A 17,784-nucleotide genomic window follows, 5' to 3' on the forward strand; every position below is an offset into this window, starting at 1 on the left:
GTGAACTATTAACAAATTTGTTAGTCCCTAAGGTGCCACAAGTACTCCTGTTCTTAATGTGAACTATGTGGTTACACCAGAAACACTGAGAAATGGGGCTTCTCTCCCTCTCCTGAGGGTACCATTAGCCCAGTGGCTCTGTTGGAACTACTATTGCTTGAGTCAGACCTCTTTTGAGCTAGGGTTAGATTGTTTCGACCAGAGAACATTTTAACAGCAGTTGCAGAAAGCCAGGTATTGATTAGATGAGTTGATACAGCTGTTCCATTAGACACCTGGAAATGTGCTAAAAATGCAGTTTCTCCGTGACCACGAGACTTCTACTGTTGCTGTCTTTGTTCTTTATCACGCTGTCTTACTGAGCTCCAGAAGCTCTGATTTCCTCTGGATAGGGAACAGTCAGTAAACCACTGGAATAGGAGGATTTTCCTGAAGCCAATAGATTAATCCTGAACATAAATCATTCTCCTTTTTGCAGGGTAACCTCCTCCTTACTGGTGACAAGGATCAGCTGGTAATGCTGCTGGACCAGATTAACAGCACTTTTGTCCGCTCCAATCCCAGTGTTTTGCAAGGCCTGTTACGCATCATCCCTTATCTGTCCTTTGGGGAAATGGAGAAAATGCAGATCCTGGTTGATCGATTCAAGCCCTACTGTAACTTTGACAAGTACGTTCTGTGACATCAGCAAAGAGCACCAATTACATTGAAATTCTTAATAAATCAGCATCCTTGATGCTCCCGTTAGTCTAATGGATATTTGCAGGAGAAGAGGAGTCTGGTTGGCGGGTGGGAGTTCTGGAGCGCTTATCTGGGCTGATGTGTGTTTGTTGATCTGCAGAGTGAACCAGTATATCTGCTGGGTCCTTCGGGGAGAGCCCTGAATTCACTGCTGTTTCCTCTCCTCACTCAGGTACGATGAGGAACACAGTGGAGATGATAAAGTTTTCCTGGACTGTTTCTGTAAAATAGCAGCTGGCATAAAGAACAACAGCAATGGACATCAGCTGAAAGATCTCATCCTCCAGAAAGGGATTACCCAGAATGCACTCGACTACATGAAAAAGCATATTCCCAGTGCAAAGAAGTAAGGGTAACTTTGTGGTGTGTCGTGTGGTAACCATGTGTATCCTCATCTCATTTCATCATCACCAAATGGCATGATCTCCCAAGGGGAGGGTTAGGACTTCCATCCCTGGAAAGATTTAGGCTCGATGAATCCCTGGTGAACGAACTCTTGAGGGGACAGAACTACAGTGGTGGCACGTGCGGATTAGATGACCTAAAGTCTCTACCAGCTCTAAGCCTGGTTACTCAGATGCACCAATTGGCCTCATTTCCCGGCTGAATCTTATCCATCACCCTCAAACAGAGCGCTCACACTGAGGGTCATCTCATGGGCCTAAAACAAAACCTGAAGCTAACAACTGAATGAGGAGCTGGCTGATGGTGTGTGCAGTGTGGAGGAGGGAGTGTGAATGTCATTTCAGTTACCACATGAAGGTTTTATAAATAAAGATCTAAAATTTAAACTAAATATTTGAGCTCAGACAGGAGGGAACAAAGTATCCCTTCTGGTTGTAAGTTTATGATCTGTTTGCATGGAAGGGATGAGGGAAAGGTGGCCATCTTTCCTAACAGCCTGTGTAGTGCAAGCTGGCTGTTGGCTGGAAGCTAGATACCTTTCGGTGCTGGCGATTATCTTTCAGCTGCTGTACGTTTTTGCCTTCTCTGTGTAGTTTGGATGCAGACATATGGAAGAAATTTTTATCTCGTCCAGCACTTCCTTTCATCCTGAGGCTCCTTCGAGGGCTCGCCACACAACACCCTGCCACACAGGTGAGGAGATAGTGTTGGAAACGGATCAGGAAGCAGGTGGCTGGCTTGTATCTGAGAGCTTATATGGTGTCTGTAGCTAGATCAATCTTTTCATAGTAGTAATGGAGTTGGTTGAGTTTGGAGAGCAATGTTATTCTCATACCCAGTTGATCCATTAGTCTGGAAAGAACTATTGAAAGAACTATGGAAAGAACTAATGCCCATTGAAGCAGAGAGATTCTGACTAAGTACTCTCTGGTTCTCTTTAGCTCAAGATCATTGTTTTCTGTTAAATTTTCCAGTTCCTTTGAAGTGCAAGGTAGAACTATAGACTATGGCTGTGATGGGTTTCCCATAGTCTAGGTGTTTTATGGGCTTCACTTCAGTAGCTTATATGATAAACTCCTTTTAGCTCTTGGTTACTCAATATATGTAGCCTTGGTATGCAGTTTTAGGGCATGATACAGGTGCATTGTGGAAGACTGTGAGACACCAGTCCTGGGCGCCTGTAGCATTGCAGTGAACTACTCCCCTTAAAACGCTTGGAGTGGCCTAAAGCTCTAACTAGTCAATCAGTGACTGCTGCAGGCTGGGTTAAATGAAATAGTTTGGGTCTTGCTCACATTTTTCCTGAAGAAGCTGCTATATTTTAATCTCTAACAGGTACTAATAGGTACAGATTCTATTACAAACCTGCACAAATTGGAGCAAGTGTCCAGTGATGAAGGTATTGGAACGTTAGCGGAGAACCTGCTGGAGGCACTAAGGGAACATCCAGAGGTGAACAAGAAGATCGATGCAGCCCGAAAGGAGACCCGTGCGGAGAAGAAGCGCATGGCTATGGCAATGAGGCAAAAAGCCTTAGGCACTCTGGGAATGACGGTAATGCCTATACGCTGTAATGGATTCCAATGGTCTATGGTGGATGTCGTATTCCTGTCTTGCTAAAAATGCCAGAAGAATTTTTTTTAAGTGAAAGACAAATATTGAGTGACCAGAGCTCCAGCCACATGGTCTTTGCATGACTTTTGGAAGAGGGAAGGTCATTTACTTGTCTCAGGGTGGGAAATCCTTTCACTCTCTGATGCTAGCAGTTTGGGAGCTCCAACTATAGCAATGTTATGCCTGCAAGAGTCCATTGACCATAATCTTGTCACCTAGTGTTCAGTATATAACAGCTTTCCATGCGCTGGTGGTTGCCTTTTGTAATATAGAACTGCAGGAAATCTCTGAGGTCCGAAAATATTATAAATCTGACTGAATCAGTAGCAAGATTATGGGAGCTTCCCAATTCTGCTCAGACGCCTGTGACAGTTGGGCAGCATTCTGTGTTCCAATGTTCTCTGCTTCCAGGAACTAAGATGCTCTGGTCTTCAGCAAATATAAATTCCTCGCTGGTTTTATTCTCCTAGTATGTTTGACTTGTTCTCTCTTTCAGACTAATGAAAAGGGCCAGGTGGTGACAAAGACTGCACTCCTCAAACAGATGGAAGAGCTGATAGAAGAACCAGGACTGACCTGCTGCATCTGCAGGGAAGGATACAAGTTCCAGGTACAGCAGAACAGCAGCAGGAAAGCCCTCATGTGACATCAGGAAAATCACCAGTCTGCGCCCTGGTGCTTGACAGAGACTTGATGCTGTGACACTGTAGGGCCAGGTGATCTCAGGTTTTGTTCCTGGGATCAGTAGTTCTCTGCTGAACTTTGGCAATGAGGCTGGTGCTCATTAAATCTCTTCTCTGGCTTTCCCTCACCATCTACATGAAACTGAGCTGGTTGTCCCTGCAAAGCTTAGCTCCTGTGTATCTAATTCTGAAGGAAAAGGGGATGAGATGTTTATTTCCAGTAAGGAGTTAGGCTCCTGAAGATCTCGTGTAGGACCCAGCTTTGGTAACAATCCCTCCTGCACAGGTGCCGTGGAGGGGAATAGTACAAACAATGCAAATATAAAAAACTCTTTGAAGCCATAGCTAACCCTTAGTGAAGTGTCCCACCTAGGTCGTTCGCTTACCTTGGTGCAAGTCTTAATAATGGATTTTAATGTTACGTATCTTCTGTGGTTTGCTTCTACTTTCAGTATAAAGTGCAGGTTAGAAGTCTCTGCTCTTAGCTGGAGTGATATAGGCTCAGCAGAATGTAATCTGCACCCATCTCTTCTGCTAGGAGCATGTTTTGCCAAGAGGCTTCTGTCTCCAATTTATAATGTAGTCCTAACTTCTTAATTGTCTCCATGATTCCCCTTCCTAGGTGGGAAACGTGAATTGGTGAGTGGATGCTTGGGAAAAGCTTGTTTGACCCTAATTCCTTCCTATAGATATGGGCCAGTTAACTCTTGAATGAGTGGCAAACCACTAAATGCTTGCAGGTGCCAATATTTCATCTCTAAGGGCCTACGTAACTTGCAATACTGCAAAAATGGCAGATTCTGCAATATTAAGCTTCCACCACAGTTTTGAAAGCAGGAGCCCCACCATGGGGGCCTGACAGTAGGAGTCCTGGCTGTCCTGGGGCTAAGAGCAGGAGCCTCTGCTGTCAGCCCTGGGCAGTTGACAGCGGGGGCCCCTGCGACACTCTGTCCCGGACAGCCGACAGCAGAAAATAGCGGAAAAGTAATAATGGACTTTATCACCACAAATAATAAGGTCCGTTATTACTTTTCCACAATTTTCCATGGCTTGCCCGCAACTCATCTGCAATTTTTTGACCATTCAAATAGGACTTGATTCATCTCTAATAAAGCTTTGGTTTGTTGCAGCCGACAAAGGTTCTGGGTATTTACACTTTCACCAAGCGGGTCGCCCTTGAAGAGTTTGAGAACAAGCCCCGAAAGCAACAGGGATACAGCACGGTCTCTCATTTCAACATTGTCCATTACGATTGTCATCTCGCAGCGGTGAGGTGAGGGCTGCTCAGTCTCTGGGGCCGTTGGGCTGGAAGTTACCGATCACGGTGCTTTGTATATGCATTTAATGTCCCTTCAACGTCCAACCCAATACAAAATGCAACTCCGCATGAACATGCTTATCCAGAGATCATGGTTCCATCATCCATCCAGTAGCTGCTGTCCTCCAACTTTATTATGGCCTCCTTAGTACGGTAATTTCAAACATTATCTAAAATCAGTGCATGGTGCTGTGAAGTTGGAAAGCACCGTTTATAAAAGGTGTTGATGGAACTAAGCAACTATGGAGTGCCACCCTTTTCATTTACTGCTTAGAGTAATAGCAAGGAGTCCGGTGGCACCTTAAAGCCTAACAGATACCCCCTGATGCTTAGAGTAATGGGAGGCAGCGTGGCCAGTGCTGGATTAGAACTCTGAGGTCTGGGTTCTAGTCCCAGTTTAGCCACTGGCCTGCTGGGTGATCTTGGGTGATTCATGTTCCCTTTTTGTGCCTCAGTTTCCCTATCTGTAAAATGGGGATAATGATACTGATCTCCTTTGTAAAGCATTTTGAGCTCTATGGGTGAAGAGCACTGTATAAGATCCAGGAGAGTGGGGTGCTGGTGATGGTAGACAAAAGCTTAAATAATTGTAACCCCTCTGTGTATAACCTCTTTGTCAATACAGACTGGCTCGTGGCCGGGAAGAATGGGAGAGTGCAGCTCTACAAAATGCCAACACCAAGTGCAATGGTCTTCTACCAGTGTGGGGGCCCCGTGTACCAGAGTCTGCTTTTGCAACCTGCTTAGCAAGGTGAGTATAGAATATTACTCTTAGTGGTGGTTTGTATTCAAAATAGATGAGCTGGGGAGTTACTACATGTTAACAAGTTTGACTGTAAGCTCCAAATGGAGTTTCCAGTGCTACAAACAACTAGGAGCCCATTACTGATCGCCAGAGTCTACACCACCGTCTGTCTATCAGTGACGTATTGTAACTTGTTGTGCCATCTTGCACAGACTGGTAAGGTAGAAACATGAAAAACACATCCACCACTAGCTGAGCCCAAAATTATAATCCTCATCATAGCAACCCTAATGGTTAGTAAGCCCTGATTGCTGGCATTGCAGGGTTGGTATCTAAGAAATGAACTCCTTGTTGCTGGAGATTTTTGTACCTCTCTCCCAAAAAGAACCCATTTCCACGCAGTGGTGTGTTAGTGATAGCTGCAAAGAATCTGTACACAGCTCTCTCACTGAATTACTGAGTGTTTATTGACCTTTGTGTTTTGGCTGTGTTGAATCTCCACTCTGCATTGTATTTTTAAGGCAGTTTAGTACTTGCAATTGGGCTGAATTGCTAGCAGTCCTATCCTATTACCAATTCCCTAAGCCATCTAGTCCTATCCTTTGCATTTGTAGTGTTGTGCTAGATATTAGAATCAGTTGTACTTCTAGACCATGTCAGCCAAGGAACCGCATCCCAGGGCCTTGCAGTGGGGAAGCGGTGCTGACGCTCATGCTCAGGAAACCCACACTGAATTGGATTTGCCCGAGAGAGATGAAAAAGCTCCCTTTTCTTCAGGGTTAATCCAAAAGGGATAGTATTTGCATTTTAATTCTGAGTTCTGACTTGTTTGCAGTGTGGGAGTCAAATTTTGGCCTGCATTCTCAGAGTGAATACATATGCAATATAATCTATTACTATTTTTCTCCAGACACAACACATACCTCCAGGAGTGCACAGGGCAGCGGGAACCCACCTACCAGCTCAACGTCCATGACATTAAGCTACTATTTCTCCGTTTCGCTATGGAGCAGTCATTCAGTGTGGACACCGGAGGAGGAGGAAGGGAGAGCAACATACACCTCATTCCATATATAATTCACACTGTGCTTTATGTCCTTAACACGTCAGTATCTCTTTGTGTGTCTTAGCTATCTTGCCTCCTGTTAGTGACAAACTGAATCTCCAAGGGCAGGTCTCCAAATGATAAATGGATGCACAGCTGCGGAGTGGAGTCTCCTGTTGGGTATTTGGGAGGTGGAAGCCTTAACCAGCTTGTTGGGAACAGGGAAAGATGGCAGAGGGAAAGGAGATAAATCTCTCAGTAGTAGTGGTGCAGTTCTGGAGTATGAAATGCTACACGGTTGCATTCCAAGTTGACACTGGAGCAGTGAACAGGAGAAACCTTGACCGTGAGCCTCACATGCAGGATGTGTTAGTGCTACAGTGCATACTATCTGGTTTACAAGGGAGGTGATGGGAAAGGTTGGAAACCACATCAAAGGTTTAAAAGGAAATTAATTAAATCCTTATGGCGGGTTGTTACAGCTGTGTTTTACAGAAAACACAGCAGCTTGTGATCATGTAATTTGGAGACTGATTTAACAAAAGCAAATTCCGTTCTGTGTGCAATAATTATCTCTACATTGGACAGAGTTAAAGGGTTTTCAGTTTATTAGAGATTAAAGGGATATTGTGAGGTTGTCATATTTTTGGTGAAAACCCCCCAGCGATTCCCTCACCTGTGTTTGTGAAAAATGTAAATCTACTTAAATTTTTCACAACTTGCCTTCTTTTTACCTCTGATTTTAAACTAGTCTGTTTTGCTTCCAAGTTCTCAAACACTAGCACTGTGGTTTGAGTTGCTGATACTTTAGTGAAATGTTTATATGTCTACATGGTCTGCTCTGTTGGAATTTAAAAACAAAATAGAAACATTTCTATTGATTTTAGTTTATATAAAAGCTTATTTTTACAAAAGTTAAATTCCAAGCCCCGTTTGAGCTGTCAGTATGTCTAACTGCACACACATGTAGACAGCCAGCATCTAAAGTGTCTCTCAACAAATGGGCTTGAGGTAATGGTGCACAAAAGTAAGGTCCATAGTTGTCCTATTTCAGTAGCAAAGGAGATAATATTAATTGGATAAGGCATCTTAGAATCTAAGCCCTTTATTCCAGAGTCACTCCAAATCAAATGCAGTGGAACCACAGCCTGTCTATCCCTGGAGCAGTCAACATTTGGGCAGTGACACAATTTGTGTATGGCTTTTAATATCTTTTTCTCCACACTCCAGTGTTTTTTTCCTCCAATTCCCTTGTGTGAAGACAAATTGAGTTAATTATGTAATCCTCTAGCTCTGCTCAGCAGCATTTGAGAGCCTTGCTGTATAAGAATGTGTTATACAGCCTGCTGAAATGATTCTTTGAAAAGCAGCGTTTAACAGTCCTGCAGTTGCTGACCAACTAAGATCACCTACAGAATGCAGCCAATGAGAAATGCACATACCATTGACAACCTACAGACAATTCATATCTGCTGGGGATACTGATTTATCACTCATTTGATTATAGGGGTTTGTTATTAATTTCAAAATGCTGGGTAATACCTAGCAGGCAGCCTCATTCTCATCAAGTCAGTGCATTGGGTTGTGGCATTTTATGATCACTGGGTACAGGGCCCACGAATCTCTTAACTCAGGTTGGCCTATATCTTACCCTTATAGGGAGGGATAAATAGCACAAACTGATACAAAGATCTAACCGTGGAAAAATCTATGGTTAAGTGGGGTTAAGTGCTGCCTGTGGGATTGGTTATTTTAGCTCTTCTGGCTGAAGTGGCTGGCATCTGATTCTTCCCCCATACCCCCAAAAGGGAAGGGATTTTTTAATAAACATTGCCCTCTAGTGGCGAGAGAGAGATGGGTTGCCTTGGGAACCTTTCTGCTGCTTTGTACTGCTGGAGGGAAAAGCTAGTCTGCAACCACTAAGTGTGTGTTTGGAAAATCTGAGACAAAGGAGACATTTGGGGGGAAACGGGCTCCAATTAGGAAATAAAATGTTGGTTGGTTGTGTAGTGCTTCTCATACACACACATCTCGAAGTGCTTTGTCGAGTACTGGGTTGTACGTAACAGAGCACACTGCCAGGGCTAGTTGTTCACTCTTCCCTTCTATTCCAGAACCCGAGCAACTTCCAGAGAGGAAAAGAACCTCCAGAGTTTTATGGAGCATCCCAAGGAGAAATGGGTGGAGAGTGCCTTTGAGGTGGATGGGCCCCATTACTACACAGTTCTGGCACTACACATCTTGCCCCCAGAGAAGTGGAAAGCCATGCGGGTCGAGATCCTCAGGAGGCTGCTGGTTATTGCACATGCACGTGTGGTGTCACCAGGGGGAGCCAGCAGGTCAGTAATCCTCACCCCTTTGCCATCCTTCCATTCACTCAGAAGCTGCCCAGTAACTTACTGGTGTTACCGTCCTAGTTGTTTGAGCTGCTAGCAACATGTCTGGTGTAGGGCTGTCAATTAGTCACAGTTAACTCAAGCGATTAACTCAAAACAAATTAACTTGATTAAAAAAATTAATTGCCGTTTTAGCCACACTTTTAAACAGTAATAGAATGCCAATATAAATGTATAAATATTTTTGGATGTTTTCTATATTTTCAAATGTATTGATTTCAGTATCTGCAACACAGAATACAAAGTGTGCAGTGCTCACTTGATATTTTTTATTACAAATATTTGCACTATAAAAAAGATAAACAAAAGAAATGGTATTTTTCAATTCACCTCATACATGTAGTGGAAACTCTTTATCATGAAAATGCAGTTTAAACGTAGATTTTTTTTTTTTACATAACTGCACTTAAAAACAAAACAATGTAAAACTTTAGAACCTACAAGTCCACTCAGTCCTATTTCTTGTTCAGCCAATCACTAAGACAAACAAGTTTGTTTACATTTATGGGAGATACTGCTGCCCACTACTTATTTTTACTATGTCACCTGAAAGTGAGAACAGGCACTGTAGCTGGCGTTGCAAGGTATTTACGGGCCAGATATGCTAAACATTGGTATGCCCTTTCATGCTTCGACTTTTTGTTTCTCTTTTTTTACTATGATTGTGATTCATTTTTTTAATTGTTTGACAGCTCTAGTCTGGTGCTAAACAAAGGAATATTTATTTTTTGGAATAGTCAAGATGAACCTTTTCTATATATGTTTGTATTTAAATCCATGTGGATGGAGGCAGGCACATATATGCACTAGTTATGATGCATTTATGCATATGGAGTTTCTTCTGCTCTCTTCCCTATGGTCAGAATTGGTCCTGGTACCAATAGGTTAGATTAGTACACACAGATTTTTCCCAGGGAGATTGCTTTTAATAGTATAACCTGCTTTACATATTCAATCCCAAAGAATTTATCTATTTCTAGGATAATCTCAATGAGAGGAGAATCAAGTAGATGAGAACTGGGAAGTTACAATCAATGAGACAGCATTGTTGCTTTATGCAATGGTGCTGGCTAATTAGTGGGTGGTGTTGGGTGCTGAGGTGGTAACACTTGGCTGTTTTATCAGAGAAAATCTGCTAAGAAGGCTGTGTGAAGGAATTAAAAGAAGGTTTAAAATCCAAGGACTCATCTTTTATTTCCTTCTCTCCTAAAGGAAGCCGTTCAGTTTAACTTGTTGAACTGCAATTTAAGAAACTGTCAGCTGTAGTTCACTTAACTGACGTGGTCCAAACCTATAGATAACTATAACCAGAACATGAAAGATCAGGTCAGTGAAGCATTCAGGTGATCCTGACAAGTTTAGAAGGCTCAAAAATTGATCTAACTTCTCTCCTGAAACCACACCACAAAAGCAAATTAGGCTTCCTTTAACAACTCCCCCTCTTCTCTACCCCTCCTCCCCCCACACACACAATATTAGCAATCAAGCATTTGAGCAATACTAAAACAACAAACAACTGCCCCTGCTTGGTGGACGAAAAACTGTTTGCTTCCAAGAAGGGGGGCCGAGGGCATTCAGATTGCAATTTCCAAAGGTGTCATTGTAAATAATAATTCATAATTAAGAATAAAATGATTCTATTTTGGGAAATGTCCATTAAGATGACTGATCAGTCATTCTTCCAGTAGTCTGTCCCATAATCACATGCCTGGTAAAAGTCATTTAGGTGCAGCAGCACACAACACAGCAGACCTCTAAAGAGTGTGTTTGAGTCATTTGAATAGCATTGAAGTGGTTGTCTAGCCTTGTCTTCTAGACTAGACATTAGTCCACAGTATTGATTTCTTTGTTTCTGTTGTTCATGCTAAACCTGCCCTTGATTCATGCCCACTATCTATTTCCACCACTTCTGCTCTGGAGTTCTTGAAAAGTAGGTTAAGGGTATGTCTACACTGCCCACGTTACAGCGCAGCCGTGGCAGTGCTGTGATGCGGGCAGTGTAGACACGCGTTATCGCCGCGGGAGAGCTTTCCTGGCGATTTAAAACAAAAACACCCTGAGTGAGCGGTGGTAGCTTTATCGCCGGGAGCACAGCTCCCGGCAATAAAGCACGGTCTATACTGGCGCTTTTCAGCGCTAAAACTTTTGTCTCTTGGGGGGGTTTCACACCCCTGAACAACTAAAATTTTAGTGCTGAAAGTGACAGTGTAGACGCAGCCTTACTGTAGGAGACATTCTCTGGCAGGCTGCCTTCAGCACAACCACCTTACAACTAAGGCTTGGTCTACACTACCCCCCTAATTCGAACTAAGGTACGCAACTTCAGCTACGTGAATAACGTAGCTGAAGTTCGAAGTACCTTAGTTCGAATTAGTTCGAACTTACCTTGGTCCACACGTGGCAGGCAGGCTCCCCCGTCGACTCCGCGGTACTCCTCTCGGCGAGCTGGAGTACCGCAGTCGACGGCGAGCACTTCCGGGTTCGACTTATCATGTCCAGACTAGACGCGATAAGTCGAACCCAGAAGTTCGATTTCCAGCCGTCGAACTACCGGGTAAGTGTAGCCAAGGCCTTAGACTGTGAAAGCTGCAGGCTTTCACCCAGTCTACAAAAGAGTCTAGAAAAAGCAAAGTCCTGCAGTGAATTGATAGGGGTGTCTCATTGGTTTAATGCTGCTGAAAACCCCCGGAGAAAGTAACTTTTTTTTTTCCCCTTTTTCCAGTGTGTTTAGTGCACCTGTCAAATATTTCTGAGACTATATACAAAACAAGCATCTTGAAATGGGAATAGCAAGAATTCTACATCCATCTACCCTGCCGAAAAGCCTCAATGACAGGATAGCATTCAGGGCAAGGCTTATGCAAGAGCTCTCTCTTCCCCTTTGTTTGGGAGAGAATTTCAGAGTATTCAACTGATTACACTCAACCCCTCAGATAGACAAACCTAGGGACTTTTTGCTTGAGGGTCCTACCTAACCTTAGCTGTTGGGATGGAACATGGAGATATGGTGGCCTTTAATGCACTAATATGATTTTTAAGTTCAAACCAGCACCTTACATTTTATGCTAAACCTAACTGGAAGCCAGTGCAGTTTCTGGAGCAGAGTGAATGTGCTCTGTGTGTAGGACAAAGCACAATAAGCAGGCTGCTGCATTTTGCACTAGCTGAAGTTCCTGGGTACTCTTTAAAAATAACACCATACAGAGCACAATTGAACAATCTAATCTGGAGGGGACAATGCCATGTGTAACGGGCCAGGAGGCAGTCTCCTTTCCAAGTGAAGATGGGGAGAAAAGCACTTTGCTACTGCTGCCGTTTGTGCATCTAGAAGCAACTGAGGATCTAGTAGGGTCCCTTGATTGCAATTCTTAGTGACAAAGGTATATGCACCACCCACTCAAGTAAGAGCGAATATCACCTGTGCCGCCACCTCTGGCTGGTTGTTTCCTCCAGCTGCTCAGCATCACTTTGTTCTGATTACGTTTCAGTCACGTACAGGGAAAGCCATCTGGGATCGCTCTCTGGGGCTGATGGAAGGCATCCCACTGTCGCGTATAGTGAGGGCAAAACCAGAAACCCACCATATCCCACATGAGAGCGTTCACAAGTCCCTTAAGCCATTGCCCAACAATATCGTCCATGTCCAGCCAGAGAAAAATTAGGAACCGCTCTAACCCATTCCCATCCGGGAGCTACAAGGGTCACAATTTAATTGTCAATGGTACCAAAGGACTGATCCTCAGAAGTGATGAGCACGTGCATTTCCTATTGACACCCCTGATTGAGGCTCAGAGGTTGCTGATAATGCTAAAAGAATCAGTACGGACAATGAGGAACTTTAGAAAATTTTAGCCTTTAGTCCAATCCCAGGAAAAGATTCGACTAGTGGGCCTCGTGTGTTAGGTTATTACTGAACCAAGAGTTTTAGCAAGAATAACCCTATAAACACATGATTTGCAGTATGGATCTGTGTGAAATTTGGAGGGGTGGTAGTGGCGGGATCTTTTGGATTTTTTTTCCATGCTCCTGACTTTAACCTTTGTAAAATATTCATGAGAGAAGTGAGGCTTCCAAACTGCTAATGTCTAACTTGCAGCTGGAAATCCATGCGTAGCTGATGAGCCTGAACCAGCTTACGTTAATGCAAATATAGCAGCTATTGTATTGAGTAGCCATTCCAGATGGCAGCCACATAGACTTAACCCACAAGGGCCTTTTAGTTTTCAATTAAAGGAACAGAGTCCAATTATATCAAAACCGTTGAAATAAAAAGAAATTCTGTCTCAACACTATTTGGGAATCCAGAATTAGCCTCACTCTAAGTTGCTCTTCTTCCCGTGGAAATTTAGTCACCTTTACTAATTGGTTTTTCTTTAAATAATTGAGTCTAGCCGCACAAGCAGGCTCCCACCTACGAAGCACATGGTATAAGGAGAGGGAAGGTCTCTTTGACACACACATGGCTTATAAAACAATCTCCGTGTATGAAGCGAGACCTATACCTTTGGTGGACTTTAGCTGTGTACGTAATCTGAGGATGCCCTTTTGTCTCTTGTTGATCCACAGCAGTGGCAGATGAACTGTTTGTTAATCTGTACAGTACGGGGAGGGAGATGTCTCTAAACTTTAAAGTGACAAACAGGATCAGTATGTGATGAAATAAGGCAGATGTACGTATACAAATTATGCAAGAGAATGCCAAATCCATTAGGAGTGTTGGCAATATGTCCCACCTTGCCAGGGGCTATTGGTGATTAGCTTAATTTTTCCTCTTAGCTAAGACAATCCCTGTCTTTTCCCCCCTCTTAACAGTATATAGCACTCCTCCAGTTACTGGAGTGTTGAAAGCAAGTTTAGGAGGACTCTTGGGACAATACTAGAGAGTCAGAGTCTGACCAGAGATGGAAATTCCCACATTCACTGGTGGGTTTTTCTCCTTTGGGGGGCCAGGGAGTGTGATGTAATCTGACAGAAATGGAAATATTTCACTGGAGTTCTTCAGCAACACTTTATTACTGAGCACGTCCTTGCATGGAATGTGTCCCTTTCTGAGACAGCTAAACAGACACAGTATGGATTTAGCTTGAACCCTGGATTTGGCCACCTCCACAGGCTTCCAGATGTCTATCCATCAGTCAAAGTGTTATTCTAAATGTTCAGTGTCTTTGAAGGACTCAGTTCAACTCTCACTTGTCTGGAATACCTGCCAGACTACGTAACTAGACATTTTTTCCTGTGGTCATTTGACAGCACTTTATATACAGTCCCACTCCCTCTTTCCCTCTGTATGGTTAGTCACTCCATGTGTTCTTAACATGTCTGAATCTTTCACAAGTGACAGGAGACGGTCAAAACTTGGTGGGGGATTCAGGCGCAGCTCTAGCACTGTAAATATAATACATTGAAAACAATTAATTACAAGTGTCAAGTTAAGTGTCATTTTAACTGGCTTAAAACTGACCAGGGTCAAGCCCCTCTGGTGTTAATACGCTGCTCTTAAAAAGACTTGTTTATGAGTTTTTAAAAGGTGGCAGATATTCCGGTCAAAACTACAGCTGAGTGTCAGGCCGCACAAGCCAGAGGATGTAAAGGATGTAGACTGCCTGCTGATAAGGTTCAAGCACAAGTACCATAATTATTCATTGTATCAGAACCACTGAATAAGAGGGGCAGCATGGTTGAAGGAGAATGAGCATTGAAGTGGAGACTGGAGATTGATTAATTCTTTTTCCAGCTCTGCCACTGACTTGCTCTGTGGCTTTGGGGGAGTGTTTCTCCCTCATGCCCATTTTCCACTTCTGTAAAAGGGAGTGTTGTTGGCATCCCCACCTCAGAGTTTAGTTACAGCTTGTAAAGCAATTTACAAGTGCTGTGAATCACAGTGCACAGAGGTCTAAGCCTAGACCGGCATGGTAATGCAAATGTTTGTTCCACATGCTAAAGCACAGAACAGTGCTTATTCACAAAACCATTTCCCATCTGTATTATTGATAGGCTTTTGGCTGTTACGGCATTTATGCTATTCATCAAATGAGTTACAGAGCAGAGTAAAGTGATTAACTCAGAGCTTGATTTCATTTTCTTCCAAGACTGACAGATAAAGCAGTGAAGGAGTATTCAGCATATCGCTCTGGCCTTCTCTTCTGGGCCCTAGTAGATCTCATTTACAACATGTTCAAGGTAAGGTCTGTCTGGAATCAAGGTTGTTGGTTTGTTTGGGTTTTTTTGGTTTGTTTTGTTTTTATGGATGCTGTTAAAATCAGTCTGCACTGTTCCTTTGAAGGGTAGGCCGGGCTTTAAATCCCTTCTAAATTTCAGACTCTGCTTGCTCATGGGAACAGGAGGGGTGGTACAATGTCTGTCCATCTGTGATCACCCCTCTCCCCAGCTATTGTCCAACTGAAGTAGTAAGGCCTTATGATTTACAGCCCTTCTCTCTCTTCCCCCCACCCACCCCCCACCCCCTGTTTCTCTTCCTGTTTTTCTGTCTTCTGTTCAGGCATTGTTTCCAATTTTGCACTAGAGCAAATGGTTGGAATAGCCTTAGTTGCTGGGGTGGGAAGGAAGTCCTGGCCTCGGACACTGCTTGGGATGTCTGACCCTACTCAGAAGGGATTGATAAGAGGCACTCTTCTTTTGGAAAGTGTAAAAGCAAAGCCCAGTTAACATATAGCTCTCTCCCCAAAGAAAGCAGACCTTTAATTAGGGTGAGGAGGAGAAAGAAAACTCTCGGGTGCTTTTTAAAACTCTATAAGAGAAGAATAGAAAAATCTGAGTATTAGGCACCTTTCCTGTGTGGCCTGTTTACAGGAGACAGGAAATCTCAGCCCAAAGGCAAGGCTTCAGAATGAACTAACATTTTTAACATGAGGCATCAGGTTATTGAACTCACAGCACTGTTTGACCATGTATTTAGCTGTGACATTCTGAGTACCTTTCCCAGACCTGAATCTGAGCTCTGTAGAACTCGAAAGCTTGTCTCGTTCACCATCAGAAGTTAGTCCAGTAAAAGATGTTCCCACACCCACCTTGTCTGTCCGTTTTCTAACGGGTTCATTATTGTACAGGCTAAAACAAACTGACTTGTCCCTTTTCTCCTCCTTGTAGAAGGTGCCTACCAGTAACACAGAGGGAGGCTGGTCCTACTCTCTGGCTGAATTTATCCGACACAATGATATGCCAATACATGAAGCTGCAGACAAGGCCCTGAAAACTTTCCAGGAGGAGTTCATGCCAGTTGAAACCTTTTCTGAATTTTTGGATGTGGCTGGTCAGTATTAACTTTACCTTTTAAAGGTTGTTTTTGTGTAACTCATGACTGGAAATATGTAATTTATGTAACTTGCTTATAGAAATGTCTGTGAGGGAGGTGGGGGGAATGACGGGACCTTAGAGCACCTGGTGCCTCGTAGGTCACTTGGAAAAGCATTCTTTTTGGAGAGTCTTCTGTTTCTCTCTGCAATCTGCATTCACCTCTGTAGGGATGTGTGGGTGAAATACACTTGTTTCCTAAAAATTAACCTCCTGCCATTTCCCCATCTGCAAAATGGAGATAAATGAGACTTGTCTTTGTAAAGGGCTTTGAGATCTGCCAGTGAAGAATGTTGTAGGATATATATGCTGCTGCTGCTTCCACAGCTGAATTTGTAATGACACAATTACTACAGCAGATGATTCCAATTTCAAAAGAGGATTGCGGAGGAATTAACAGGAACAGATGAACTTCTAAGCAACAATGTTCCTGTATTCATTTAAACATAAGGAACAAACGAAATGTAAACAAGCCATAGGAGTGGAATTGTTTAACGTAGAGTGGTCTTCCACAAGGCAGCAGCTGGGGTTTTGGATACCTATTCTAGGTCTTACCCTTCCATATTAACAGGGGCATCTTGCTGCTGTTGAAGTTGGTTTATATTTTGTAGGATTCTCCCTAGTTTTTATAAGTCTGTAAGTGTTTGATAGGGTACCACTTCCACAGGATCCATATCTCCAGGAAACCAGAGAAACTCACCTACTGGAGAGCTGCTCTTAATCATTTTATCCTGCCCAACTCCTGTCCTTCCTAGTTAGCAGGCATTATTACTCATCAGCCAGCCTCTTAGCAGAAGATGCCACTATCCTCAAATAACTTTTTGACTGCACTATCTGTGCTACTGCTGCTCCCCCACTCTTCTGCATCAGCTTCTAAATGTATGTGTAGTGCCAATATTTCCTGGCATTTATACATCACTTCTGTAGGTAGGTTGTGAAGTTAAGCACCAGACTGAACTCGGTGCACCTAAAATGAGGCCATGACTGAAATCCCCAGTTTAGCCATCAGTCCCAGTCATTGGTGCAAATAGCAGCTTTGCTTGTCTACATTAGGGGTTGGCACTGACTGCTCTCTTCAGGCCTTGTGAGTCTGTTAGCCAACGTGATTGACATGGGTCTGCTGTTCACAGATCTCAGCCTGGCATAGATCTGCTTTCAAACAGTTTTCTGAGTGGCTGGTCTGTGATGAGTTGTAGCTTGCCTGCCTTCGGAATCCAGCGCTCGGTGTCCTGATGGCAAAAGATGCCTGGTGATTCAGAAGGGCAGGCAGCTCCTGACTAACTTATCTGTGCTGTTTTTTTCAGGACTATTATCAGAAATCAACGACCCTGACAGCTTCCTCAAGGATCTTTTGAACTCCATTCCCTGAGCCCAGAGAAGCAACTTGCAAAGATCTACAGCAGCTTGCCTTCCATCTCTTTGTGTTACTCCTTGTGCAGTCTTTCCCTCCCCCAAGTAGTGCTGCATTTTTTTTATTTTCTACACTTTTTTTTTTTTTTTTTTTTTTTTGGAGTGATTTGGCATTT

At 43.4% G+C, this 17,784-nt stretch overlaps 1 protein-coding gene across 1 annotated transcript in view; it reads left to right on the forward strand.

The window, feature by feature from the left end:
- The window catches only part of UBR4 (ubiquitin protein ligase E3 component n-recognin 4), a 117,407-nt gene extending 99,642 nt beyond the window's left edge, over positions 1–17,765 (forward strand). Inside the window, exons 86-97 of the mRNA XM_034753664.1 lie at positions 479–669; positions 914–1,087; positions 1,740–1,839; positions 2,482–2,700; positions 3,257–3,370; positions 4,574–4,716; positions 5,387–5,512; positions 6,417–6,611; positions 8,666–8,890; positions 15,037–15,127; positions 16,055–16,217; positions 17,563–17,765. Of these exons, the coding sequence (XP_034609555.1) occupies positions 479–669; positions 914–1,087; positions 1,740–1,839; positions 2,482–2,700; positions 3,257–3,370; positions 4,574–4,716; positions 5,387–5,512; positions 6,417–6,611; positions 8,666–8,890; positions 15,037–15,127; positions 16,055–16,217; positions 17,563–17,627 (1,806 nt within the window). The 3' untranslated portion in view covers positions 17,628–17,765. The remainder of the gene's footprint in view (positions 1–478; positions 670–913; positions 1,088–1,739; positions 1,840–2,481; positions 2,701–3,256; positions 3,371–4,573; positions 4,717–5,386; positions 5,513–6,416; positions 6,612–8,665; positions 8,891–15,036; positions 15,128–16,054; positions 16,218–17,562) is intronic.
- The last annotated feature ends 19 nt before the right edge of the window (positions 17,766–17,784 follow it).

Source organism: Trachemys scripta, chromosome 19 (genome assembly GCF_013100865.1).
Source record: "Trachemys scripta elegans isolate TJP31775 chromosome 19, CAS_Tse_1.0, whole genome shotgun sequence".
NCBI lineage: Eukaryota > Metazoa > Chordata > Testudines > Emydidae > Trachemys > Trachemys scripta.